This window comes from Corticium candelabrum, chromosome 15 (assembly GCF_963422355.1).
Source record: "Corticium candelabrum chromosome 15, ooCorCand1.1, whole genome shotgun sequence".
In the NCBI taxonomy this organism is placed as follows: Eukaryota; Metazoa; Porifera; class Homoscleromorpha; order Homosclerophorida; family Plakinidae; genus Corticium; species Corticium candelabrum.
This window is the reverse complement of record NC_085099.1, coordinates 44,613-71,352: the sequence shown is the minus strand read 5'-3', so window position 1 is coordinate 71,352 and position 26,740 is coordinate 44,613. Positions and strand designations below refer to the sequence as shown.

Here is a 26,740-nt window from a genome sequence, read left to right as displayed (position 1 = left end):
ACCTGCCTACTTACACCCACCTGCCTACTTACACACACCTGAAAATTTGTCATGATACCCACTATTGGCTTTGGCTTTACAGTAATGAGCATTGGAAAGGTTGATGTTCAATGAAGTCAGATCTCTGAACAGTATTCACTATTGATCTATCTCTTTCTGACATTGTGCAGCTTACTCCATAGCAGCAACTTTTGGGATATGTAATCAAAGTTGGAAAAAAATTTACAATGATGAGCACATTTCTTATTATTTTCATAAGATATGTCCCTTATCTTTGAGTTTGAGTTGTCACTCTACATTTGACAGCTTGTACCCTCTTAATTAACAAACCAAAACAAGAATACACATGCAATTGCCTTGACTACATCACATGACATACTAAAGCTAGGCTGCTAATTTTGATCACTTCTTTTTCCTGTGTTGACTGCATTGTGGACAATACCATTTGCCTTTTGGTTTTTCTGTCAATCCAACACATTGGAAGTGAAACCATTCAATGGGACAATCCATATTGTCACATCCAACCATTTCACCATAAGACACTTGTTGACAAAGACAATATGTAGGCTCATTAGGATCAACTGGCATGTCTAAAGTCATTTCTAGAGGAGACGGTGCTGTAGCAGATGCAACAGAAAATTGTACAGATGACGTCTTTGGCCTTTTCCGCCTCGCTTTCTTGTCACTATCCTTTTTCGAATGTCGAGACCTCTTCCTGCTTGTGTTCTCAGTGGATGATCTTTGTACTATCAGTTCTGAACTCCCGGGCTCAGAATGAGATTCCTTGTCTCTGAGGTCAGCCTGAAAGCGTGCTAAATCAGAATCGAGACGTTTGATGTGTTTGTCTATTGTCTCATATGTCTGTGTAGCTAGTGAAACTTTCTCATCAGCATATTCTTTTGCTTTAGAGTAAAGAGCATCGATTGCCTTCAATCTGCTGTCACGTTGAGCCATTTGAAGGGAAGAGACGTCTTCCTCGTATCGCTCGCACTCTTTGTCCACTTCTTTCAGAATATCTTGCGTCTTAGCATCGAGCTCTCGTACCAGAGTAAAAATACGCTGCATTTCAAACGGAAGCCCTTCAATGCTCTCAAGATAATGCTCCAAATACAAAGATGCAGACATTCTTGCTCAAGACTGCTCACATATGCTATACCAATGTCGAACTGCAAACTTCGCTATATCCCTCTACCGCGTACCGCTGAGTGCGCGCGTTAGGTTTATAGACATTTGCAGTCCTAGTCTCGCGTAGCCAGATCCTACCGCCGCGTCAATCCTGCGCGACACGTGAGACTAGCGGAGTTTACAGAGCCGTACACTATAAAGAGCGCATAACGTACACTACTATACCTACAGCTAGCTGTGCATGTACTTCAAACTTTACTCTGTAGAGAAAGTCATGATCATGCATTGAATCTCATTTAGCCCTATGAAGTCAGAGTGTCCAGTACAAACAATTACTCACGTGCACATACATTAGCCTATTAGTATTTTTGAAATGAATTGTAAGTAGCAATAATTGACCAATGTTCTAGATCTAGTATTGCATATAAAACTGATATCAATCAATACACAGTAAAAAAAGTAGTACACAACAACCACAGTGAACTCAATGCAGTGCATTTACAGATCATCTACCTTTATGCAAATTCAAATCCCAAGCCACCACAATTCAGCGCAATCAATAAGCTCTCTTTAAGTTGAGCCCTACTGCAATACTCCGGCAATTTCAGCAGATTGAAGCTGCATCAACAGACAGACATAACACACCTCCAACTGAGATTGGTTAATTAAAACACAGAAATTACATCTTGTGACTATAACTACTGCAACATAAAAGCTAATATACTGAGCATGAGCTGCCAAGCCAGAAAATGCATTTTCCAGAACTGACAATAGAAAATTTAATTCATATCATAATTAAACTGTAGTTCTAATAACACAGCATTTTCAATCACAACAACAAAGACAAGATCACCAGTTAGTCAGTGTATATATATAGTGGAACAACATCAGTCTTTTTATAAACATGCACATCACACAATTTGTAATGTCGCAATGTCATTTATGTCAATGCTCTTGAATATAAATGTGTTGAGAGTCTAGCTGTGTCTATTTAACTTCCAAGTTATTTAAAATTGAAACTCTAACCAGACTAGAATGTGGACCACCAATGATGTGGATATCTACTGCAAGCAAACTACAGTGCATCGTAAGTTTCCATGCCATGCATTCTCACTGTTGAGGACCTAGAGAAATGCAGCATCTCACCAAGTGCTGGCTGTTGGCAGATGATTTAATGCTGTTGAATCTGTCCGAGAAATTGTAAACTTTTGTGGTCCACTAGCACCAACAAGAGAGGCAAATCCCCCCAGTGGAACTCGAGAACTGAAAAAACAAACAAATGTGACTGAAAACACAAAATCACAAATCACACCAACAGCATGTACCTTCCTGTGACAAACTGCAGCAGCTGAACTCGAGTTTTGTGATCAAACTTTTGAACAATATCCCAAAAGGACTGCAGAAACATATAACTGAGGATAAGGATCATATTATAGAGACTTTCTAACAGCAGCATTGTCATACTTCTAAAAAACGTAGGCTAGCTACCAAGCACATAAGTGTCAAACACTTTCCTATGAACTATAATTAGTACACAATAATTATTGCTACAATGGTGAACTTTGAATGAATTGATCTTTGTATAGACTGGTTTCATTGTGTTGTTAGACTTGCTGACACAGCCCCCACAGTTCAAATGCCAACATACATCCAAATACAATCATCATTAGCCTGCTGTGTTGAGATAAACGACATTATATTGTATTCGATATACCCTACTGCTCCTAATGTTTTTAGGCTAATTTTTTCGAGACTCCAAAAATTATTTACAATTTTTTTACGAATCCTAATTTTTTTGAGGTTTTGATGTGCAATATTAGTCATTTATTGATTTAATTATTTGATTTAATACTGCAACCAATGTTTTCTACTACTGGTAGTTGCATGCATGACTCTCCACAGAAGCTGCATATCGCACTGGAAGTGGTATTAGCATTTCAGTTTGAAACCGGAAGCCATAGTTAAGAAGAAAAGTCGCTCACTTTTTCTCATCTTGAGCTGCACACTTCCGTCTAGCAACCATTTTTTGACGATGCTTCATGTGCATGCGCAAAAAGCCCGGACAAACGACAATTTTTGACACTAAAACATAATTTTTTCTGTTATCCTATTATTTTTCGAAGGCAAAGTTTTCAAAAAGATTATTACTCAAAAAACATTAGGAGCAGTAGGGTATATGGAGCCATGACAAAGCTAACTGAATCAGCTTTCATCATACAAACCTTGACAGTTAGATTGTCTTTGTCATAACCTCCTGTATACTCCGTGTTTTCCTGCCAGTCACTAACAGTAATTTCAGGCAATCCAGACAGCAACATTTCCTATAAAAGTGACTAGTAGTACAAAAAACTTGCCCTTTATCGTGACCTTTCTTACCAGCTCGTATCCATCAAAAAGAGATACTAAAGACTTTGGAATAAATTCATGAAAGCCGATAAGGAAGCTTTCTATTTGAGGTCGTATTGCTCTTGTCATGCGCATTTCTGTGACTAGTTGCACATACTCCTCCTAATAAAAAGCATTATTGTCATTTCTTTACATAAAACATGCCACGTCTGCCTTGTTCTCTTCTGTCACAGACAATCTGCTTCCTCCTGGCTTCAACTCCACTTCTTGCATGGTTCCAAACACATCAGTCTCAACAGCAAATGTCAGTTCTAATCCAAGATCAGAGATGTTGTTGTCTAGCACCCACTGCCAGTTGATATAATATCAGTATGACACACAAGTAAAAGTCATGTCCACAACATGCCACCTGAAGATTGCTTGCATATTCAGGATCAATAGATGCAACATCTTGATAATTGAGGGGAGCACCTTGTCAATGAAACCATACTAATACAAACAAACAACTTGCATTTGGCCATGTGACTCTCACCAAGAATGTGCTTGTAAAATGAACGTGTGAAGTACACTCGCAGCAGCTGACGATGAAACAAAGCCATGCCAATAATTCGACCAGCAAAATGAAAATAACTTAAATGATCAGGATTAACATGAGAGTTGCTGTTTGGTTGAACTGTAGCACCTGTTCAACGAAATCAGGTATTAATTGAAGCAAGCAGGCAAACACACAGACACTCTTTCAAAAGATCTTCAAATGTCTTGCAAGATAATGCAAGTGCTGTTTTGATGTGTAGACATTTAGATGACAGGAAATCATATATTATCTTTTAGATTATAGCAGTCAGTTGTCATCCTAGATGTTAGACTTATTGTTGTTTATTCAAAGATCAAATCTATGCATATCTAGAAATACAAGATCCTATAGTTTGTGCGCCTACTACTTTCTCATGCTTTGACAGACAGACAGACAGACAGACAGACAGACAGACAGACAGGCAGGCAGGCAGGCAGGCAGGCAGGCAAGCAGACAGGCAAAGACAAACAAACCAGACAGACAAGCAAAAATTAAGACAAACTAAAGCAAACCAACAACCCAAGATACACACACCAACAAGCTAAAAACACAAAAAAGTCAGACAAAACGTCAGCCACAAAGCAGACCATAGATAAAGACACCCACAAAAATAAGATGAAAATCACTATCCTTTAGCTACATGTATTATGCCAATAAGCCAGAGATACTCCTTTGAAGCATAGGGAGCACAATCAGGATTGTATTTGAATGACTAAGGTACCAACCGTCTGGAGATGGAGTAAAAAGAGCATAATCAGGGTTAAGAATTTCCTTTGATAGAAGATCAAAAAACTCCCTCTGTACACCAGCCCCCTGCAACACCAAGATAATTTATAGTAGCAGCAAGTAGCAATAACTACAACTAAGTGATTACAAACCATCCCTTCTTCACCCTGAAAACGAACAATGATGTTTTTCTTTTTCAAGCGACTAACATCTACGTCAGCAAAAACTCCACAGGAGCTGCCAAACAAACCATCTAAAAAAATAAGACCATGTAGCTATGCATAAGCTAGCCTCGTCCCCATGTGTTCGCCTCGCTTCTCTGTGCAGCGCTCGCATGTCACATGACTAGGCTGTCGAGGGAGCCTAGCCATGTGATGCACGAGCGCTACATGGAGGAGCAAGGCGAACGCCTGGGGACGAGGCTATACATGAGAAACCGTCCACTTAATTAAGAAACAATAGCACTCAGTGAAGTGACATACCCCTTGACACAAAAATCACATCTTCTTCTTGATATGACTGTTCAGTATCTCTACTGCCATTTACTATATGGTCACGATGAAGATTCTCATAAAACCACTCCCGCCTCTCTTCAAAGGGCTGAATAAGAAATAGAAACACACATGAATAATAAAAATCATACAAACACAAAATTGACACACCAACTGATACAGACAAACCTCCAGCTACAGACACACACACACACACACACACACACACACACACACACACACACACACACACACACAATGGATTCTCAATAAACATAAACAAATTAACAAACCTGAGATCTAACAATGTGCATAAACCTTGGAAGAACGGCAGGCAACTCCAGGATAAAATGAAAATGTTGAAACACGATTTTTGGATTTCTGTATAAACATAAGCCACAATGCCATTCAACAAACCTGCTATCGTTACCTTGCAAAGCTATGACATATACCTGGCCAGCAAAACCTTTAGCACTCTTTCATGTCGATTCAAGAAGTCAAGAAAACGCCCGTTTCTACATGCAACCATGTCAGCATAGTCATAAACAAATAGACTGACAAGCAACCTATTAACCTTTGCAGTAAGACACTTTCGCAACAGCAGTGCAAATAGAAACCATGAGTTATAGCACTGAGACGATCAGCAAATAGTGAGACCATGTCTTCTGCTGCACTTACATTTAACACAACTTCTTCATCTTCCTGAGGCTGCTGACTGGCTACAGCATCTTCCTCATCAACATCAAAAGTCCTTGACTCGGCATTTGTGAATGTTGATGTCATAAGGTTTTGTACTAAAGCACTTGTTTCACCAATGTCTGATGTGTTGCCACATGCAGGGACTTCATTATCTCCACTTCTGCACTCAAAGTTGCCACTCCATTCGTCTTGACTGTCGTTGTGATGTACTGAAAAAGCAACTTGATCTTCTGCTGAAATGCTTCTTAGAAAAGCCTGTCGTACTGGAGTTGGAGTACCTTGGACCAGCAAAGATGCCAACTGAGATTGTGAGCGACTTAATTTTGATTTTGCTAAAGCAGATGCAGCACAACACAATTCCAAATATGTCTACACACAGAACAAAATGTATTGTACCTGGAAGTGTGTTTCTAGTCTCTGTTTCTATGTGTTCAACATCAAAAGCCTCTTTGCTGTTCTTATCCTTATTCTCACTCTCTTCCACTCTCTTCACCTCATTAGCTAGCAAGATGAACCATTGCTCTAGGGAATCCCACAAAGACTCCATCATTGCTAATGCACTAAGACTAGCCTCGGATGTTGACAGGTAGTTACAGCTTCTTCGATTATGAGAAGGAGAGCCACTGTCAAATATGCCAGAACCAGCACGACGTTGTAATCTTGCCAGTGGTTTCGTAGATGACTGCAAGCGTGTTCGAAAGGCGCTATGACTGACACGATGAAGATGACAAAGTGTACGAACTGAGCGAAGGAAACTAGTCATGACGTACTGAAAATCACTGGACAAGCTACACGATGAGAAGAAGCATATCCATACAATTATAGCCAAGTAAATATATTGCAATAATAATGGTATACAGCACCTAACAGAATGAAAAACCTATAACTCCTCTCTCTCCGTCTGCGTTTGTCTGTCTGTCTGTCTGTCTGTCACTATGTCAGTCTGTCTGTCTGTCAATAAATATATTTCTTATACAAGACATTATTACAGTCTACGCTAACAATCAGCAAGTTCTAAGAGAACTAGAACCCAAGAGGTCCCTAAGTACGACTAAGAGTCAAACAGTTAACAATAAGCTAACAGGGTTACTAATCGCACCAATTGAGTCACCACTATACCTGGACTCTGCTCATCTTCTGCAGTAACACTCTTGCATTGCACTGCTACATTGCAATTGAGAATCGCATCCTCCAGTAGTTCTTGAACTCGTCCTGTCTGCACTCAGTTGTCCATGTTGCTGTTGGTGAGAGCTGGTTGAGATATTTTTGCGCCTCTTGCCCCCACTGACCAAAGTGCTCCATCACCAGAGGAATGAAATTCAGAGTAGTTCCACAAGGACGTGCCTTTTTGGTGTATTTGTCATTTTTCAGCATTTCTCTTCAAGTTACTGCTGTCCCATCGTCTAGGGCTGCCTTTGGAAGAGTGTCAAGTGCCCAAGGATGTGCCAAAAAATGACTAACTCCACTTCTTTACCGGAGTCAGGATCCACTACATATATGTCAAGTCTGTCTGTCTGTCTGTCTGGAGCCTGAAATGTGAACTGACTTTCTTTGATCTCATTAGAATTAGAAAACACTGAAATGCCTTCAGGTTATTTGTGTTAAACCTTTCTGACAGGACTATTAATTCTACTAGCTAGACTTTGCTTTTCCTAATTTGCTACAATTCTTGTTGTTGCACAAACCTTGCACATCAAGTTCAAAGAATTTCTACATGCTATACTCATTTGCAGTATGTCACTACAAACACAATCAGCTGGAAATGTAACCCTTTTCTGATGAGCTCCTCCAACAGCTACTGAATAACTAAACTAAACACTCTGTTGTTGTGTAAAACAAGAGTTGTTACCACTCATTTGACTGATAATCACATATGTCACATCAAAGTAAGTATTAGTTGTAATATTATTATATTGTATTGCTGTGCTCAAATGTGACCTACCTCAACAGTTCATGTCCAAATCCAGCTGTCATTTGAGCTAAAGCAGGCAGCACTTGCAATAGAAACTTCTCGCTAGACAGACATACGTGCTCTAATGTCAACTGAACCTACAAATTGATATAGATGAAGCTAGTTCAGTGTACAGTTACTAAAGGGAGTATACACATATGCAAACGTACAGTACAAGCCAAAGCATCACAATGATTATGTGCAGACACAGATAAGGAAACCATGTCGACACACACACACACACACACACACACACACACACACACACACACACACACACACACACACACACACACACACACACACACACACACCAGAATCAAAACAGAAACAAAACAAATGAAAGTGCTTAACATCTTTGAGTACAGTAAAAGAAAAATTTGCGGGCAATTTCGGAGAACATCATTACTAGTGCAGAATTAATTTGTGCACTCACAGGCCTGACCCAACTACTAATTACAGTATATTTACAGTATAATTACAGCAAGAAAACCTTAGTCTGCAAAATTTAATTGTGAAATGAGCTGCGATCGCAAAATATAGCAAGAATTTTTCCCTTGCAAACTTTCTTCTTTCAGGGTAGGCTACTTGCTCAGTCACTTAACTTTTTCCGAAGGCTCATAGCTGAAAATACATAACAACAGCCAGACAGACAGACAGCTAAGCAAGCAAACAAGCAAGCAAGTAGAAGACATAGTAAATCATACTGCTTCAAATATTTACCTTCTGTTCTTCTGTCTTGTTTGACTGCACCATGCCAATAAGAGGGGCAAGTAGTTGAGGATAGGCTTCGACTAGAACATAAGCACATTCCTGGTAGCAGCCCTATATGCAATAACAAATAATTCCTTGATTAAACAACACGTGATTATATAGTGCATGTATTGTACAACTCACTTCAACACACAGATCAATAGGAGACACACCTTCATGATCACAAATCAACTTAGCTCCTCGCTTAATTAGCAACATAGCACACTCACTCTGACCATACCTGTTCACAACATTCATTCTCACAAATACATTATATACATTCAAATCCACAAACTCAAACCGGCTAGAAAAGAAAAGAGGAGTACGACCATGGCTGTCGGCCTTATCTACATTTGCTCTCCTCTCCAATAACACGGCAACAGTCTAGACAACAAGTAGCAGCCGTCACTACATGGAATAAGTAACAGGTCGTTCCATGTCTCTAACAGGTTTGTGACCATTCTGGCAAGCTACATGAAGAGCAGTCTGACCTTGTGAATCCTGTAAAACCACACAAGACATCAAATTAGACACAAATTTACAAAAGCAGTAAAAATAGAATTAATTAAAGCATTAATTTACTAGAAAACAGACCTCATTTTTACTAGACTTAAAAAAGTTTTCTGAAAAAGGAATAGTGTAAAAGTAATATTATAGACACTATATCTATGTAACAAAAACAAACTCATCATCACTGCCTCTTTCATAAAATTCATAACAACCAAATGATATAACCGTATGTGTGAAGTAGCTATTCTTACTACAACATCAACAAATTCTCCTTTGCCAAGAAGATCGGACAGCAGTTCGGTTCTTCCACTGCAAGCAAGCCAATGGACCTATCATCTGATAATTTAAGTACCAACAACTTTTTGTTAGTAGGCAAGCAAGACATACAGCTGTCAGTCCATCTCTGTCTTGAATATGAATATCTGCTCCACATTCAATTAGTCTATGTACACACTTCTTGTAGCTGCACATACAAAACAAAGACACTGATGTTACACTTTAATGTTGATGGTATCGCAAAGTACCCATTCCTTGCAGCTAAGTGAAGAGGTGTCACACCAGATTCATCGGTTGCATTTACATCTACACCTTTCTTTAGAAATAATGCAAGACACTCGAATGCACCAATACTGTTAATAAAAACAAAAAAGAAAAGCTTGTACCAATTATATTGCCAACATGCGATATAATAAACTTCCTAAGTGTAAACAGATGACCAAAACTATAAAGACAGAACACCTAATGATACATATCTACCAAACTGATCTAATACTATACACATACGTAATACACGCATACACATCGACTATAATGCACATGAATACAGTAACCCCTTTCAGGTGTGACATCTACTGACGTGTGACTGCCTTCTCTTATTCTATAATCAGTTTGTTCACCAAGTTTACATGTACCTACTTGAGCATTAAACCTACTTGTACGTTATAAATCATGTATATTAATCAATACTGAGTCTCAAGCAGCCAGCTCCTCTTTCTAACTATGAGCCAACCAAAAACAAAGCAACGTACACAACACAACACAATACAACAAAATACACAAACACAAGTCAACACATCTCAATGTAAAACCATGCAAACACACAACACGTCATCATAACAACTTTAAAGTTGTAGATACTAAACAGCAACAGGAATATGCAAACAACACAGACAGATTTTATCAATCATGAACGGCAGAATGGAGAGCCACAAAAGGTCACCAGAAATGGAAGTATTATAAAGACTCAGGGCCGGCGAAGCAGGGTGGACTACGTGGGCCATGGCCTACCCAACTTTTGAAAACGGGACTTCTGCCAACAAGTTTTTGGTGACGAAATTTCAAAACTATTGGTTTCAAGTGATTAAATAAATTAGCTATTTTTACATTCACTGTAGGTGGGGCTTGGCCATGCAAGACCTGACCCACCCAACATCTAGAGTGCTCCGCCGGCGCTGAGACTTCAGCATATTTGAAAGACGATGTGCAGTAAACAGACAAACCTGTATAGTTGTTAGATTATAAGCATGGTATGGTAAGCATTTTTATTTAAAGAAAGGGAGATCTAACTAGATATTACTTAATTAGTTTATACTATAAGGGACAAGGGCAGTGTCTGCACTGTGTATCAGACTCCTAAAGACTTGTTATCACGGGATCAGTTCCATACCCTTCATACGAGCATGATACAGTAGTTGCTATTTTATCATTCCTGTCTCCTGAAGTCCCGACAGCACTTACTTGGCAGCCATGTGCGCCAAATTCCGTTTTGCACGACCATACGTCTGATTCATATCAAAGGCACAAGTTGGAGAAGAAAGTAATTCCGTTACAATTCTACAGCAAAAGAACACACGTAAATTTAATTAAATTTCCATTTTGAATTAACTTAAGAGATGAAGTCATGCAACAAGATAACTGAGTTAATTAAAGTTATTTATTATTTCAAGTGCAAAATGACATAATAACTTGTATTGATTCTGCATAACAAGAGGCATCAGGATTGACAGAGCGGCCTTGTCATCTGTTGTTGAGAAAAAGACGAAACTATTAGTCACCTCTATTACCTGCACCGTTGAACAAATCACAATCATCACAAGAGTCACACTCATCACCTGCTGGTAGTTCAACAGATCTGGCTGTTCTCAGAGAACGCGCAAGACGATGAATTCGTTCCATGATGCAAACATAGCAAACGCGCATGCTCACTAACCCTAAGTAGACTGGTTACGTCATAACTTGTATAAATTCTATTTTTAGATTAGCGTTGCTTGCAGATGGTCTGATGTCCCGTATCTCTTATTTTGTTTTGTATCGTGTCCAAGGTCGGCCAGTCGACGACTCAAAACAGCAAATAATCTCACAGCTCATTTTTGAGCGCGTCAAGTATGCAATAGCTGATCGTCATCGAGTCGAAGGTGACAATTTCGTTTCTTGTGGCGTGTCGTGTGTTTGTACTGCCTCTTGGCAAGCAAATTCTGCGACGCTGGTCATTCTGGGCGGTGTGCCTTTAGAAGAGAGCGTATTTCCTAGATTTGTTCACGTTTACTAGGTTGGTGGGTCGTCGTGAAATTGTGTCGTATTTCATCTTCTAACTTCGTTTGTGCTCTCTGTTTGTGTTGATGTTGTACAACCTCACTTACTACTTCGTTCCTACTTGTTTTGAGTGACTTTGCGTACACGCGTGCGGTAAAAACTCTAGATCTGACACAGATTTCTCAAGAAGTGGCGAAAAGACGTTGCTATGTTGCAAAAGGCGCTTGAGCGTTCGTACGTTATGATTGGTCGTTGTGATTGGTCGCTGACACGTTACTTACATCGCTCCGCTCGCTTCCAACTGCTCTGTACGGCCTCACGCTTGTTGTGCTTTTTGTTTCGTTGAGTAGGAATGTTGGTATATGACATTAGTAGTTGTCTTACAACGCGTCACTTTCTCTGTTCTCTGCAGCTTCGATTACATCAGACAATGACGACTAAACGACAACGTCTTGTGTTAGACGACTCTGGCAAAAAGCGTTCATTCTCCGATGACTGTGCGAGCTTGCCCGTGTGTGTCGTCGACGAGCCAGACGAATGTCATCAGGGCGTTGAAGTAGATGACAATTCCTAAAATTGATGTCGCTGTCTCTCAAATTTGCGACGTTTATGTTAGAGCCATCGATGTTCTTCGCTGGGTGATGTTGCAGACCCATTTCTTTCACCGCGGATTGAACGTTCACGAAGTTATGATTCAGTTGTGTTCGATTTTCGAGATGTTTCAGCTGACGATTTTGCTGTAAGTGTCTTCCGTTTGCATATCGGTTGTTGATTGTCATGGATATTATTGGGAAATTGAATCTATAGCAACACTTTGTGAGTGCTGTCTCTAATTTGTGATTTTTTGTTGCCCTTTTTAGTGTGTGTATGTTTTCAGTGTTTTGTTCTAACGTTTTGCTTGCTTTCTTAGAACCAGCTTACTCTCATTGATCTAAATCTATTCAAAGCCATCTCTAGGGAGGAGTTAGCGTGTGGTGGATGGGACTCTAGAGATCGAAAAACTTTAACTCCCAACGTTTATGAGTTTAGCCGCCGTTTTAATAATGTCAGTTTCTGGACAGTTCGAGAAGTGTTGAATTCAGAATCCATCAAGGTTCGGGTATCAGTGGTGAAACATTTTGTGAAGATTGCCAAGAAACTTTATGAGCTGAATAGTCTGCATAGTATGATGGCAATGGTGACTGCTCTACAGAGTGCTCCAATACACAGGCTTATACAAACATGGAGAGTGAGTGGGATGGGCAGGAACTTTCACTGCATGTAGTTGTGATGATCATTCATGATGATGTCATTTTCTCTCTCATAGCAACTTCCTAACAAGGAGAAACGTATATTTGACAAGTTAGACAGGTTGGCTTCAGTAGCAGATAACAGGTAAAAACATGTCCTTTTGTGTTTCACTGTCACAGCGTATTACTCTGTTTCTATCACAGGCAAGCACTAAGACAACACGTGGAAGACAGTCTTCTACCTTGCATACCATATTTGGGTAAATTGAGTTTGTTAATATTCATGCGTTTGATGTCAAAAGGCATAAGGTTGGATGTCAAAAGGCATAAGGGAGGTCTTTTCCAAACAGTGAAGAGGTTGATTAGGGAAGCTAATGTAATGTCAAGTAATGACATAAAATTTAGGCTGTGGCTAGTGGTCAGGCAGCCTAGACTGCCAGGCTAGAGGTCCGGCACTTCCTGTTTATAACACCTCCTGTTTATAACACCGGCTGCCAACTGCTCCTTCCATCAACTGTAGACAGGATAGAAGCCGACGCTACTCCCCTATGAATTTGTTTCAACTCCTGTTGGCAATGCTGGCAAGGGTGGTGAACAGTATACCGCTGGCTGGGTGCTCCTGCCCCACCAGTCGCTTTGCTTTTCCTCGCCCTAGAGCCTTCTGGCTTTATTATTAAACCAATAGGCACAGTATAGAAGTACAAGACCAGGTTGGGGATACTGGAGTCACATCGATAGTTTTGGCACGAGTATTGAAGAGTGGGAATAATGTTAGATGGCGAGCAGACTTGGGTGGATGACGACACGACGTTAGCAGATGACACACCACTAGACTTGGACATCCTGAACTCTAGCGAAAGGTTGTTTTCTGCTTTGTGATTGCCGGACTGTATGTGCGCGTGCAGAGGAAACTTAAGAAGCATTGTCATTGCGCATGCACCGTTGACATGTGACTGCTGGACCGCTGACCACTTTGTTTGTTCGTAAGAATAATGTAATGTAAGGGTCACATGTCATCTTCATGGAAGTAGTAAGATGGTCAGTTTGCGGAAAAGTAAATGTTAGAAGTCTTGGTAACTGAAACAGTAAACTAATCATTTGTCACAGATTGTTCACTAACACTACAGTAGAAGCAGTAAATACATTTTAGTTGTTTTGAATGTTATGTAAGTTAATAGTTCTAAAAATGTAACAATAATGAGTAAATAAAACATGCAAGGTTTTTGGTATGCTAGGCATTGTGTAAACCTTATTGCTCTTATGATGATAAAATTAAGTTTAGATGGCATTCTTGCTTTTGTTTTAGTGGATGTTAGATTTGCTGGAGACACTCATGTCTTTTTCCTGTCTCCTGTAGCCAATTCTTTCATCAGCAGTAACAGTGAATTTAGCAACAAATGTAATTTATAGTGTTATCCAACCATAGTTACGTGACTGTAAGTAAGACAGAATACGGTCGCTCGCCTATTGAACACAATGCTATGTGAACATTTAGCATAGAGATAAGGAAGATGGGATGTATTGTTTTGTAGTTGTTTGTGAGTGTTTGATTGCTACTTTGAATCATCTGCACCTGTATTGCAGTGATGGTACAGTACGAGAATTTATTGAAGACAACTTGTTAGGCTAAGTTTTGTTGGAAATCTTTAATCAGGAACAAAGAGTATACGTTTGCATTGCTATTTTACATCACATCACACTCTGTAGTGATGATTAGAGAATTGTTTTAGCGACTATTCAAACATTTAGCTCATTGAAGGATGCTTTAATTATTTTATTAATTAATAAGCATGTTTATGCAATACCTGTTTTGCCTTCAGGCTTGTGTGTTTCATTGATTCTATTAATTATGCTATTTCAGGTCTCTTTACTCAAGATCTTACGTATCTGTCTGCAATGGAGAAGCAGGCAATCGGTTCTCAAGAAAATATTGGTGGTGCATTTGCAGAGAAGATCAAAGTGATCTTGGATAAAATTGAGTATTTCCAGCAATCAGACTACCCAATGATTGAGCATCTTCCACATATAGAGAAATATTTGCTAAGTGTGAGATACATTCAAGAGTTTCAGTCGTTTGTAGATGAAGATCATTTTAAGTAAGTTTTTACCTGCAGTAGTACTTGTTTGTTTTCTGTGCATGTCCTTATGTGCTTGTGTTTGTGCAAGGATGCATGCACATGCGCGAGCACGTGTCCACGCATGTGGTGTATCTGTGTATTTATTTGTATGCGTGTTTGGTTGTAAATAGAGTTGTAGTCATTGCTGTTGGACTTATTTTAGGCTCTCATTAGAACGTGAACCAAGTAGACACCTCCAGTTGCCAGGATCTTCAACACTTCCACGATGTCTTGAAGAGCAAAGCTTTCATCAGCAGAGATTGTCACTTCCCAGGCCAGCTAGTGCAGCTGATGGACTTACGTCTGCTCGTCTCGTGAGGACAAGGCTGGATTTGAGCAGTTTATCTAGTGATCCTGTAGACTCACCAACAAACAAAACATTTAAACCTGGCCACAGAAAGTCAAGAAGTTTAGGGTACTGTGAGTTGTTAATGTTTACAGCAGCTGTAAGCTCGGTCAGTGTGTGTGTGTGTGTGTGTGTGTGTGTGTGTGTGTGTGTGTGTGTGTGTGTGTGTGTGCATGTGCGTGTGTGTGCGTGTGTGTGTGTGTGTGTGTGTGCACGTGCGGGCATGTGTGTGGGCATGTGTGTGTGTGCACGCACGTGCAGGCGTGTGTGTTTGTGTGTGTGCGTGCATGTGTGTGTGTGTGTGTGTGTGTGTGTGTGTGTGTGCCTGTGCGTGTGACATGTGCTGGGCGAGAAATGGAATGAAGTTGTAGCATACCATTGTCGCATCTTACAACAGGTGTGCGGAGAGTTGCTGCTACGTTTAAATGAAAGCAATTCTTTATGTCTAGGATTTAGAATAATGCGTATGTTACAAAAGTCCAACGTTCCCTTTGACAAAAAAGATGTCAAATTGGTCCAGATGAAAAATTGGTTATTTATCTGGTGCTATTGTGTTCGTACTTATTGGTGTGTATTTGTATGGTTGCTTGCTTGTGTATGCTTTTTAGATTTGATGTAGTAACCATTTAGATTTGATGTAGTAACCACTTATTATGTGTATTATTAGAGGTGTGACGGCCATGTTGCGCTATCCTCTTGAGGACAATATGGTGGAACCAATGTGAGTTGTGAATTACTTTTATTTGCATTATAAGCTGATGCAGTTTTGCAGTATTGTAAACCTTCACAAGTTGTTTTAATTGAAGGTAAACTTACATGATAATAAATTATGTATTTGTTATACATGGGGCTTGTTGACTCATTTGGTGATAAGGCAATGGATAGTGATAGTGTATGATGCATGCAAGAAGGTGCTATATATAATTCTTAGCTGTTTTGTGTTGAAAGAGTGATTTTTTATTATCTATTGTTTACAGGTTGGTTCATGATGCACATGTTGCGGCACTGAGCCACAATAACCATTGCACCGTCTTAGTTAAGCTTCATAGTGTCACATCTGTTTGTTCACGATGCACATAGCTGCAATTGGTGTGCAGCAGAAGTAGTTGGAGGAGTCCTTGTTGATATTGATCAAGATGGGGAGACAGAGATGTGCATATTGTACTAAGTGACACTGACTATTATGTGATTGGTTTATGTAGTAACACACTGACATGTGTGATTTCAACAGATCGGCAGTGCTGCTGGAATAGACGTGGATTCTGTCAATGCAATGCAGTGCTGTGTTATGCTGGTTGGCGTTGGCATGTGCATGATACATGCAATGCCACAACAGGTGGTGTGGCACAGCCTTCAGCTGTGCAGCTTGCACATTGAATTGGGTTTAGAATCCACCGTATTTCTTTAGCTAGGGTTCCAGCTGCATCGTTCAAACAAGGGCGGCATTTTTTTATTTGTTAAAGACCCTCCTTCATCCGTGCTTTAGGAGTGTGTACATGCTGTATAGCTAGCTCTGACACCGTTTCAAGAGAACAATGCTTATGATACTGGTACATCCATTACACACTTGAGACGTCATGTGCTGTAACAATATCCGGGTAGTGTAAGAAAGTTGTCTTGTGTATGCATCCAGAGAAGTCGTACGATTTTTAGGGTTTCCTTCAAACTTGGAGCGATAGTTCTAAAGCCACTATTATTTGCAGTAACACTTGTGTTTGTTGGTAATATTTGTGCACGCATTTAACTATCTTTCATTAAAATCAGATTCATTGTGTACAAATAGTGTATACTTATGTGTTGCTCTCATTTGGAGGAGAGTTGGAAGATGTATTTTAGTCACTTGCCCATGTTTTGTAGATGTCTGTTGTAAAGGACTGCTAATGTTTTAGTTGGAAATGTTTTTTTTTGTGGCTAAGGTAGTCAAGTGTAATAAATAGTTTAATACATACCGAAAGCAGATGTTGGTCACCTACGTGTGCATATGGTCTAGTATTACTGGCAAAGGGTTGAATTGTTGCCTATTTGGTTAGAGTGTGTATTGTCACTTATAGGTCTTGTCTGTGTCCAGTTGATGACAACGTCCCACTAGAAACACCAATTACATCAGGAGATGGTAAGACAAACTTTCTGTTTGTACTTCATTATATAATTAGCAATTTCCTGCAGATTTGAGTTCAGATAGCAGTTGTGATCAAACGTAAGTTGGCAGATTAGACAACGACAATCTGTCAGTTTAGTTTCTTTTCTGTTGGTTTGCTTGCAGGTGGAGTACAACGAGTTTACCATCATATGCAACAGATAGTGGTGATGAGTTAATGGATGACTCATTTGTGTCAGCTTGTTCTCAGATAGACTATGAGGGTTACCTGAAACGAAAAGTTATTAGGAAAATGGGCAGGAAACCATCAACAGGAACAAAAGTATGTTATTCTTTCTTGATCAGATAAATGCTTATAGCCAGACATGCTAACTTATGGCCAGTTGTCTGATGTTTGACGTTCTGTTGTTCGTTCAGCGTGACTGCTGTAGACAGGTTTGCTGCTGTGAGATGTATACGTGTCTGTGATGGCTTTAGTTTTGAAAATATGCCAGTGATTTGTTGGTCACAGACTAGATGTGCAGTTCATGAGTAACCATTTACATGCAAACACCTCAAACTTTGACTGTGCATCATGTACTGTAGTTAGCCTTAGTTAATCTAATTATGACATATGTACAATCAGTTACAGTAGATGGTCACCATGCGGGAAACATTTGACAATATCTGTGCGATAAATTTGTGTGATAAAAACTGATGGATAATCTTGGACGTTTGTCCTAACACGATATGAAAAAGACAGAGTCAGACAGACAGACAGTTATGAAATATTGACTGTAACAAGGTTTTGGGCTAAGTTGTTTCACTATCTTTTAGTGGTTAGGGCTGATGAAGTTCTGGGCCACAATCAGTGATGGCTGTTTCTTATTATACAGTCCCAAGAGGCGAGTCAAACGAAAGAGCAGAGATGAGGTGTAATTGGGCATAACTTTCTCATTGTTTTTATGTTTCAACCGTTCACTGTTTGTTGATTAGTTTAAATGTGTTGAACACTGCTGTGTCAGATTACACGATGCAATTGTAGCATTAAACACATCCAAGCGATCAAAGCCATCATTTACCTTGACAGATAAATATTGTAAGTAACTCATTAGTTCACTTTTGTAAGTCGTTTTGCTTCTAAGCAGGCTACTTAATTAAGAATCAATCTAAAATTGTGCAAAATGACTGACCTCAAATTCTGCAAGGTTCCCCCCAGAGGGTAATGGGGTGCAGTGGCCCCTATAAGTTAGCTGACTACATTTCTGCCTACAGTTCGTTTGTTCATGTGATTGTTTTGTCGAAATGGTATATAGGTACCACACCGTTGTCTAAATCATTTCTCTGGTTATTTGGATTTGTGCATGTCATGGCAAACTGCATCACCGATATTTTGGTTTTATATTAAGATTTCAGTTGAAGGATCTTTCCTACGTGACTCATATCTTTGACTTTGAAAGGTGTATCTCATTGGTCATCGATCAGAAATAGAAAAAACCAATCTACAGGAACGTTTTTAGCTATCCAATGTAGAGTTACTGTATACAGTAAAGCATGTGAATGCTTTCGAAATGGCTGTTGCAGATACTCTGACAAGCTGTCATCTGTAGACACAAGTTACTGTTTCGGTGAAAAACATCACTGCTTGTGATTGACTATCCTTCCACTGTCTGTAGTTGCCACATATGGCCGAATGCACATACTGCTGCATGATTTGGCCATTTGATCAAACAGTCACAGTCACAAATTCAGCAGATACATAGGTACAATACATAGTCATGCATACTGAAGCGTTTGATCGCTGTTCGAGTCGCTCTTCACATCTTGTGACGTACCTAGTCGAGTAACTCATTGTTCAGAGCTGAAACAATATTGTTTCTGTTTTACTTATTTACTTTCTGAATGATCAGCTATGTACAAGACGAGTACCCATTAGCGTCATACAAATTTGGTCCTAGTGTAAGGAAGAGTCTGTATCTTGGCAGCTCAGTTGTAAGGACTTAAAATAATAATTATTGTAATAGTACAGTTCATATATCTTTATCAGCTTCATCTGTACAAGTGTTGGAATGTGCCAAGTAGTGCTTCTCGGTAGTTTTCATCAGAGCTGAGGTACCATTATGACTTAATTAATCAAGTGTGATAGCGATTAGCCTTAGAGTTGTTTGAAACACTAGATTGTCTCAGCGTTGGTTAGTCTGAACTAAATTTCCTGAAGTACAATGCACACCGTTGGCTTTTTCTATCAGTTATCTCAATGTTACTCCTAGTTATGAACAGTTCTTTTTTTTGCAGCTTCAGTATATAAGTTCCGGACTCAGTCAGAAGAAGAAGCCAAGCAATGGGTACAACATGTACAGATGGCTATTAACTCATTCAAGATGCCGAAGAATCTCATCAACTTTGATGAAGACGTATCCAATGGACACGCCTCTAGTGTAACGTAATGTAGCTAAAAGTAATGTGTCACTTACGAGAAGAGCTAAGCAGGTCTATTTTGGTATTGACTCCTGAGAGAGCGTTTCTTATTGTGTACAGTTGACTGCTAAAGTAAACAGCTTGCAGTCTGATAATAATCCTTATGCTACCGTATTTACTGTCTATAGCTTCATGTGACCCTACATGTCCCTCTGAGGCTAGTCTCGCATTGCCGCGGCAACTGGCGAAGAATTGGTTGTTTGAACTGGAATATATTTATGTATGCTGCATTGCATGAGATGGTAGAACAGTTCAAACTGTTAACATATAATGGTGCAGTCAAAGTACACCCTGCAGAAACACACTGATGTCATGCAATGGTCCGGATCTACTTGACAATCAGTCTGATCATGAACAGAAGCCTCTTCCTCAGACATGTAGTTTGTAATGGTCAGTTTTGCATAGAAGGATGGACAATGTTAATTTGACGTACAACAAGAAGAACGATTACAATACAAGTGAATTATAAAGTTCTTACAGACTAAGTCAAGCAGCAACAGTCTATTTTGTATTTGGTGCCCACAGTTTGAAAGTTCGATCGTACGATGCTGTTACAATGAATTTCTCATCTAAATACATATCAAGTCATGTCCAAAACAACTGCACAGAGAAAAAAGAACCATTTCTCACCGAGGGATATGTCAATGCACATCACCTTACTTTCATGTCCAGCCAGTGTTTTCAATGGAGACCAGCCCGGGTGAGACCAGATCTGATTTATGATACAAAGTTGCAATGACTAAATTGAACATCCAAATACAAAATGACAAACCTTTGCAGTGTTGTCATACGAAGACGTTACTAGGTATTTGCCTTGTCCACCTGTAAACATACTTTTAGTATGTCAATGCACGAGGAAAAGGTGCCGTATGCATGTCATAGCCTTTTTGTACTGCTACAGCTTATTAGGTGTGCTCTACTCTTTTCAATTAATTAAAAGATCGCGAGTCCAATAGTTCAAGGACCCCACACACACCAATAAATGAAACAAACATCAGATTCTATCTGTAGATAACCTCAAGCACACATCACACATAGTGACATACAACCTGTAAGTTTCCTCACTTTGGAATTTGACATGTGACACCAAGTTGGTGTGAGCAGGAACAGTGTAAACACATCGATGCTTCCGGAGATCCCACAATTTTACTGAATGGTCTTCACTTCCTGTTGCAAGGCTGTATCTACAGTCAGCAGATTTCTGTATGTAGGCGCTGTGTCAAAAAACCTAAACTTACGAGTCTGGAGCAAATGCAACAGTCAGTACACCCTTGAGATGTCCTTCCAGTGGAATAATACACTTCCCAGTACGCAAGTCCCACACATATGCCATGGCATCCAAACCACTAACATAAACACATAAATGTATGATTCATTGTTGGCACACTATGGACAGCATGAATACCAACAAGACCTTTAGTAAGACCTAATAATAGACAAGAAGCTACATTCAGCAAACTATGCTACAGTCTCTTACCCTGATGCAACAAGAGCTCCATCATTCTGAAATGCAATTGAATACACTGAGCGACTGTGACCTTCCTGAAACATCACATATTGGTAAATATATCTATTCCCATACACAACAAATGATCTTTAAAGTCATGTCACGTTAGTTTAAAATGTGACATAACCATTAACTTTAAAAAAGTTCGACAAAATACAAGTGATGTTCTCATAACAGTATATATTAACTGCCCTGATACAAACAGACAAACAGACAAACTCGTTTTATGTTTAGCTATATTTTAGTGTTAGTGATGTTGTACTAATTTTGATGATGTATTCAATAGAGAACTATGACAGATATGCAGACAGACAGACAGACAGACAAACACACAGACAGACAAACAGACAAACAGAGAGCAAACTGAATGCCCCAGAATTCTTGGACTATTGGAGGAAGAGCATTGCTGTATAACTTCAAAGATGCAACAGCAAGACCCTTGTGATGAAGTTATCATCTCTCCTCACCAAATACAGCTGCAATTGAAGCATTCCTAACTGCTTTCATAAAAGTTTTAGGGCCCTTACTGGGGCCCTTAACTGTTTGATTGATAGTCATGTAATCATGTTTGCTGATTTTAGTCACTGACAGCTTGGACCTCTTAGTTACAAGCTAGCTGATTGTTAGTTAATTAAATTAGACTTCAGTGTTGCAAATATATCATTGATAAACAGACAGACAGACAGGCAGACAGACAGACAGACAGACAGACAGACTATAGACAAAGACGGAAGAAAGAACAGTCATGAATTTAAGTTATTGTGGCATAAATGCATGTCGGTAGCTTTGCAAAGGTGTAATGCTAGCGTAATTAGCAGAAAGTTGGCAAGACTGGGACATTCTTCATTCGCACGTAGTTAAATTATGGCGTCGGCCGTTTGGGCCAGACTAGAATGTAATAGTGTTGTTCTTTGAAAATATATGTATTGACAGACAGACAGACAGACAGACAGACAGACACTGACAGACATCATACATGCAGACTGCTATAACCCTCTGCATGCTGAGGGATAATCACAAGAAATTAGTGAAAGAAAGGCAAACAAACTTAAGTGTTGCAAAGTGACAAACTGAACAACAGCACACCTGATGCAAAACCTCTCTTTCGGATGATAAATCCCATAGTCTCCAAGAACAATCAAAACTTCAACCAGACAAAATAATAAACATCAAGAGCAGTTAACATTAGTTACAACTCACCAAGCAGCTCCAATAAATCTCCCTGAAGGATGGTATGCTAGTCTTGCTACTCTATCTGTTTCACAGTCCAGAATACTAACAGGAGTCTCACTGCAACACAGACATAGGCTTATTACATGCAATGCCAAATGCACTCAGCATTAGAACTCCCAAGACATACTGTATATTCAATTGAAAGACAAACAATTGTGTACCTTTCCAATGACCATAGATGTATAGTTCCGTCAGTTGCACCCGAAGCTAAACATGCAGCACTAGAATCTAAAGTCAGTGTAGCTTGAGGATGAAATGCAATTCCTCCAACATGTCCATCGTGACCTCAACACACACACACACACAAGAAAGTCTCATCAGCAAACATTATACCTTAAAGAAAGACTTTAAACTGCTTTACACACTACAATCCACTGTAACCCTATTTTGCAAGGATATATATATATATATATATATATATATAAATATTGAAAAATGTTGATACACCAAATACATCATGTGTACACATGGCAAATATACGATAAATAAGCTCATTTGACTCAACTGATTAGAGGTGTGGCAAGCCATCAAGGTCTGTTTAGCAGACATTGAATGGTTACAAGTTGCAACACATTTAAGTGATAATCAAAGTAAGTAGTAACCAGACTTTAAGCTCACCTCTTAGCACTCTAATTTGCTCACAGTCAGGCACTGACCACAGCTTACATAGTCCACTCCTGTACAAGAGCAGCAACCAAGTAAGGATACATGTACTATCACCTCTCAAGAACATAAATGACAGACAGTTTTGCACGAGTTACAGCAGTTTTGCTACAACCCGAGAATTTTATATATAATACAAACCTTCTCAGTAAAAGCTGTGTAAACAGTCAACCCATGCAAACCATCACATATAGAAAACAAAGTGACCTACCCTCCTCACATTATCTGGAGTACTTTGAAAGTAAAATTTAAAGACAACAAACAAACAGTGCATGTGAATTTCATAACTATGGCAGCTCTGTACACATTGATCGTGTTATTGAAGACTAAAGCCTAACCCTAATGTGGACAAAAAATAAAACAGTGATTTACCAAGAGCCAGTAGCTAATAGCTTTGAGTCCGGTGAAAACCTGCAGACAGCAATTGGTCGATCATCGCCAACTTGACTGCAGTGATTATTAAACGTCTATAATGAAAGAGTATGTAACTGTACATTTACATACGCATAACAAACTTTCTAGTTGTTGCACATAGTGTTACATTGTATGTCAGAAATTTCTACTTGCTATTATCAGGTCTAGTTTCTCTGCCTATCTCCCTGCCTATTGGACTGCCTAGTTGTTTGTTAAATAAAACTGTGCATAGCTTGTCAATGTAAAATGTGCCAACATTATGAAGTAATGTAGAAACTACGTGTGCTTCCATTTAGATTTCATTCGTCCAGTCATACTCAATTGCTGTTCTCGCAAGCAAAAGAAATTCAGCTACTATACAAGAAATCACAAACTTTGAAAAGACACATAAAGCTTTACGGTATTTCTAGAAAACAAATCTATAAATGCCAGTGACTACAACATTTGAAGCTGTCTCTATACCAAAGACTATCCGTAAACGATGCTATGTATCAATAAGATCCATAATTGTGTTTGTCACTGTTCACTAGAAATAAAGTATTGAACTGTCTCATATCACTGTCTCTATAATCAGCATCAAGACACAAGTTACCAAAGTTTGGCTACTTGGAAAATCTATGATGTAAAGGTTATGACTCCCAGATACTTGACATAACCAGAATAACTACTTCGGTAGCAACACTTGAAACAGACAACAGCAGACTCTTGATCACTCAAAACTTACCATTTCCTGTCTTAATTAAAACAAATTTAGTACAAAATTACAAAACATTCTATACATACTGTTATTACATGCTGTTAGCTTGATATGTAGTTATGCATAGCTGCTATACATACACTATACTACACTACGTTCATAATGGCCAGCATTACTTTATCTATAGCAGTACCTATTACCTGTAATTAAAAAACAATAAAAGTGTTTTCTTCTAAAGCTGGGCAATTTTGTAACTCACTCATTGCCATTTAATAATTCGGTGACTAGATTTTAAAGGTACACTCCGTCGTTTCGCACTACACCCCCACAAACTTGATTGCTAACCCTACTACACGCAATCAAGTTGGAAAGTTGAGCTGAACTACAGGCAAAGCTGGATACCAGAGCGTAGTCACCATTACAAATAAGGAAAACGTACGCGAGCAATTTTGCAATCTCGTTGTTGAAGCAGAGTTCAGGTCGCACGCAAACCAACTAGTCATCTTTCCTCAGGTCGAAGGCACCAGATAGGTTACGTTTTACATAAAACCAGGTTTGAACATGCGAGCGCTACATATCAGTGTGAAAACAGAGCGCATACGATGATCACGTGGTAAGCAATAAGTAGGTCACGTGATAAGTGCAAGCGCACAAATGCAGTGCAGTTGGCCCCTTCAGCCTTCCATGTGCATCCATGCCCGTTTCATAACCCATGAGCACATCTTCTCAACGTCTCGTGAGTGTCTTCTAGCATTTTGATGGTAGCGAGGCTCCTAGAGTTAGCACGTGTTGATGGAATGTTTCTCACGTGACCATTGTATGTGCTTTGTTTTCAGGCTATTTGCAGCTAATATCTAGCGCTCTCATATCCAGCTTTGGCTGTAGTTCAGACCAACCTTCTATCTTGATTGCATAGCCATGCAATCAAGTTTGCGTGGGCGTAGCGCTAAACGATGGAGTGTACCCTTAATGATGGCTAAACCTGCTTTGTCACTTATCTGCCTGTCTGTATATCTGTTATCAAATGACAGTACTGTAGTGATATAAGCAATGTGTTTTTGCTGTTGTTGTTGTTGCTGTCCAAGTGTGCCTATCTGTCTGACTGCCTTCCTACCCGTCAGTCCGTTTCTGTTATTGGTCCCCTTCCTCCTGCTTGTCGATCTGTATTCACATTTGATTTGCCATACCCTAAGACTTTGATGCAGATCCTGTGTTGCTGAAGCTTTCTCTGGATTAGGACGTGCTCTGGCAATACGTGCAGCTTTCAGCCTATCTCTAGCCCTGTACATTAGCATGATGATAATTCCACTAGCCATTGACAGCATTTCTGCAGTACTTTGGCAGTGAGTATTCTGCTATCCAAAATCTCACTTGTCTGAGTGCTTGGCTGCTCTCATGATACCACACTTCCTCTGACTTTCAAAACAATTCACGTATTTACTATATACAAAATACACAACTGTGTGTACTGACTTCCTTTTCATCAAGCCGCCTGTCTTCTTCTTTAGGCCACTTCAATTCCTCATTTGCTACAGAGTATGACAAACATGCCACAAAGTTGCAAAGTACAACAAAACTAAAATTCTGACAAAAAATAAGAACAAGTGATACACTCAAAAGAAAACAGCCAACCAGCTTCAAGCCATCTGAAAACAAAGCAAACCATTTCTAGCACTATGTTTATCACCTTGTTCTGATATCAGCTGCCTTAGTCTCTCTCTTCGATCAGCTGGGCCTTCACCAAACAAACCTATGGTATATCCACATCAAGAAAATAATTATTGTTCCATTAAACAGCTGTCGGTTAATTAACACTATGGTTATCAGGTAACTATGATATATGCCATTTCCATTTGTCTGTCTACTGTACGTGTTTGTTGCTTTGGTTGTTTGCTTGTTGTTTCAGTCCAGTTCACCTGTAAATGTTCATCTTTTAAGACTTTACGTTGTACTCTTAAGGTCTGTCCACACTGGCAACTGGATCGCGATCCCAACCGCAACGCTGTCCACACTTGCAACTGGATCGCGATCCGTCCGATCCATATCGCAAGATGGTTTTGATCGCAATTCGATCGCGATCGGTTGAATCCAATTAGAAATAGTGGGCGTTACCTTCACGTACGCTACGCGTGTCGTCGAAACATCTAACACTCATCACTTGTCTTTGTTCTCGCTCACCTTACGTCGCTGTATCAGCGCTTTCCACAAGCAATGAAGCCACATGCACACATCGGTCATCAGTCACGTAATATCGAAAATGAAGCGGAGGTAT

The 26,740-nt window shown here is 39.5% G+C and overlaps 4 protein-coding genes across 7 annotated transcripts in view; 1 reads left to right on the top strand and 3 right to left on the bottom strand.

The window, feature by feature from the left end:
- Positions 1 to 221: 221 nt before the first annotated feature.
- On the bottom strand, positions 222 to 1,190 carry LOC134190807 (inhibitor of growth protein 4-like). The gene has a single exon (XM_062659323.1). The coding sequence runs from the start codon at positions 1,123 to 1,125 to the stop codon at positions 403 to 405; it is 723 nt and encodes a 240-aa protein (XP_062515307.1). The 5' UTR covers positions 1,126 to 1,190; the 3' UTR covers positions 222 to 402.
- A 282-nt stretch (positions 1,191 to 1,472) lies between these two features.
- Positions 1,473 to 11,368, bottom strand: LOC134190607 (E3 ubiquitin-protein ligase HACE1-like). Its single transcript, XM_062659062.1, has 26 exons — positions 11,287 to 11,368; positions 11,141 to 11,195; positions 10,913 to 11,008; positions 9,700 to 9,804; positions 9,563 to 9,638; positions 9,427 to 9,504; positions 9,113 to 9,166; positions 8,967 to 9,049; positions 8,810 to 8,906; positions 8,636 to 8,737; positions 7,904 to 8,010; positions 6,358 to 6,749; positions 5,837 to 6,293; positions 5,715 to 5,777; positions 5,556 to 5,643; positions 5,254 to 5,371; positions 4,924 to 5,024; positions 4,771 to 4,858; positions 4,004 to 4,153; positions 3,881 to 3,942; positions 3,679 to 3,819; positions 3,502 to 3,627; positions 3,348 to 3,446; positions 2,451 to 2,521; positions 2,272 to 2,388; positions 1,473 to 1,743 (listed from the first exon to the last, which is right to left on the bottom strand). The coding sequence occupies exons 1-26, from the start codon at positions 11,348 to 11,350 to the stop codon at positions 1,641 to 1,643; spliced, it is 3,093 nt and encodes a 1,030-aa protein (XP_062515046.1). The 5' UTR covers positions 11,351 to 11,368; the 3' UTR covers positions 1,473 to 1,640.
- A 94-nt stretch (positions 11,369 to 11,462) lies between these two features.
- On the top strand, positions 11,463 to 20,068 carry LOC134191129 (ras-specific guanine nucleotide-releasing factor RalGPS2-like). 4 transcript variants are annotated; one of them, XM_062659704.1, is made up of 15 exons: positions 11,463 to 11,589; positions 12,120 to 12,263; positions 12,324 to 12,446; positions 12,618 to 12,935; positions 13,014 to 13,081; positions 13,141 to 13,196; positions 14,798 to 15,032; positions 15,217 to 15,468; positions 16,067 to 16,120; positions 17,451 to 17,512; positions 17,566 to 17,596; positions 17,663 to 17,819; positions 18,314 to 18,409; positions 18,473 to 18,575; positions 19,772 to 20,068. In XM_062659704.1, exons 2-15 carry the CDS (start codon positions 12,138 to 12,140, stop codon positions 19,921 to 19,923), a joined length of 1,833 nt encoding a protein of 610 aa, XP_062515688.1. In that variant the 5' UTR covers positions 11,463 to 11,589; positions 12,120 to 12,137; the 3' UTR covers positions 19,924 to 20,068. The 4 variants fall into 4 exon arrangements, with proteins under 4 accessions (XP_062515688.1, XP_062515690.1, XP_062515691.1 ...); XM_062659706.1 differs by having other exon boundaries at positions 11,474 to 11,723; XM_062659707.1 differs by lacking the exon at positions 11,463 to 11,589 and adding an exon at positions 11,999 to 12,061.
- A 257-nt stretch (positions 20,069 to 20,325) lies between these two features.
- The window catches only part of LOC134190781 (U4/U6 small nuclear ribonucleoprotein Prp4-like), a 7,597-nt gene continuing 1,182 nt past the window's right edge, over positions 20,326 to 26,740 (bottom strand). Inside the window, exons 4-18 of the mRNA XM_062659293.1 lie at positions 26,156 to 26,231; positions 25,942 to 25,997; positions 25,805 to 25,884; positions 25,656 to 25,749; positions 23,730 to 23,824; positions 23,313 to 23,371; positions 22,856 to 22,979; positions 22,662 to 22,751; positions 22,548 to 22,605; positions 21,432 to 21,496; positions 21,193 to 21,300; positions 21,020 to 21,138; positions 20,727 to 20,776; positions 20,585 to 20,666; positions 20,326 to 20,523 (exon numbers count right to left, since the gene is read on the bottom strand). Coding sequence (XP_062515277.1) covers positions 20,456 to 20,523; positions 20,585 to 20,666; positions 20,727 to 20,776; positions 21,020 to 21,138; positions 21,193 to 21,300; positions 21,432 to 21,496; positions 22,548 to 22,605; positions 22,662 to 22,751; positions 22,856 to 22,979; positions 23,313 to 23,371; positions 23,730 to 23,824; positions 25,656 to 25,749; positions 25,805 to 25,884; positions 25,942 to 25,997; positions 26,156 to 26,231 — 1,224 coding nt within the window. The 3' untranslated portion in view covers positions 20,326 to 20,455. The remainder of the gene's footprint in view (positions 20,524 to 20,584; positions 20,667 to 20,726; positions 20,777 to 21,019; positions 21,139 to 21,192; positions 21,301 to 21,431; positions 21,497 to 22,547; positions 22,606 to 22,661; positions 22,752 to 22,855; positions 22,980 to 23,312; positions 23,372 to 23,729; positions 23,825 to 25,655; positions 25,750 to 25,804; positions 25,885 to 25,941; positions 25,998 to 26,155; positions 26,232 to 26,740) is intronic.

Excerpts from the sequence above, each read along its gene's own strand:
- LOC134190807 (XM_062659323.1), bottom strand. The coding sequence starts at position 1,125 with ATGTCTGCATCTTTGTATTTGGAGCATTATCTTGAGAGCATTGAAGGG.
- LOC134190607 (XM_062659062.1), bottom strand. The coding sequence starts at position 11,350 with ATGGAACGAATTCATCGTCTTGCGCGTTCTCTGAGAACAGCCAGATCT. Across the intron at positions 11,196-11,286 it reads ATCTGTTGAACTACCAGCAG|ATGACAAGGCCGCTCTGTCA; the intron begins GTGATGAGTGTG and ends TCTCAACAACAG. Across the intron at positions 9,050-9,112 it reads GCCAGAATGGTCACAAACCT|ACTGTTGCCGTGTTATTGGA; the intron begins GTTAGAGACATG and ends CTTGTTGTCTAG.
- LOC134191129 (XM_062659703.1), top strand. Across the intron at positions 18,410-18,472 it reads AACGAAAGAGCAGAGATGAG|TTTAAATGTGTTGAACACTG; the intron begins GTGTAATTGGGC and ends TTTGTTGATTAG. Across the intron at positions 18,576-19,771 it reads TACCTTGACAGATAAATATT|CTTCAGTATATAAGTTCCGG; the intron begins GTAAGTAACTCA and ends TTTTTTTTGCAG.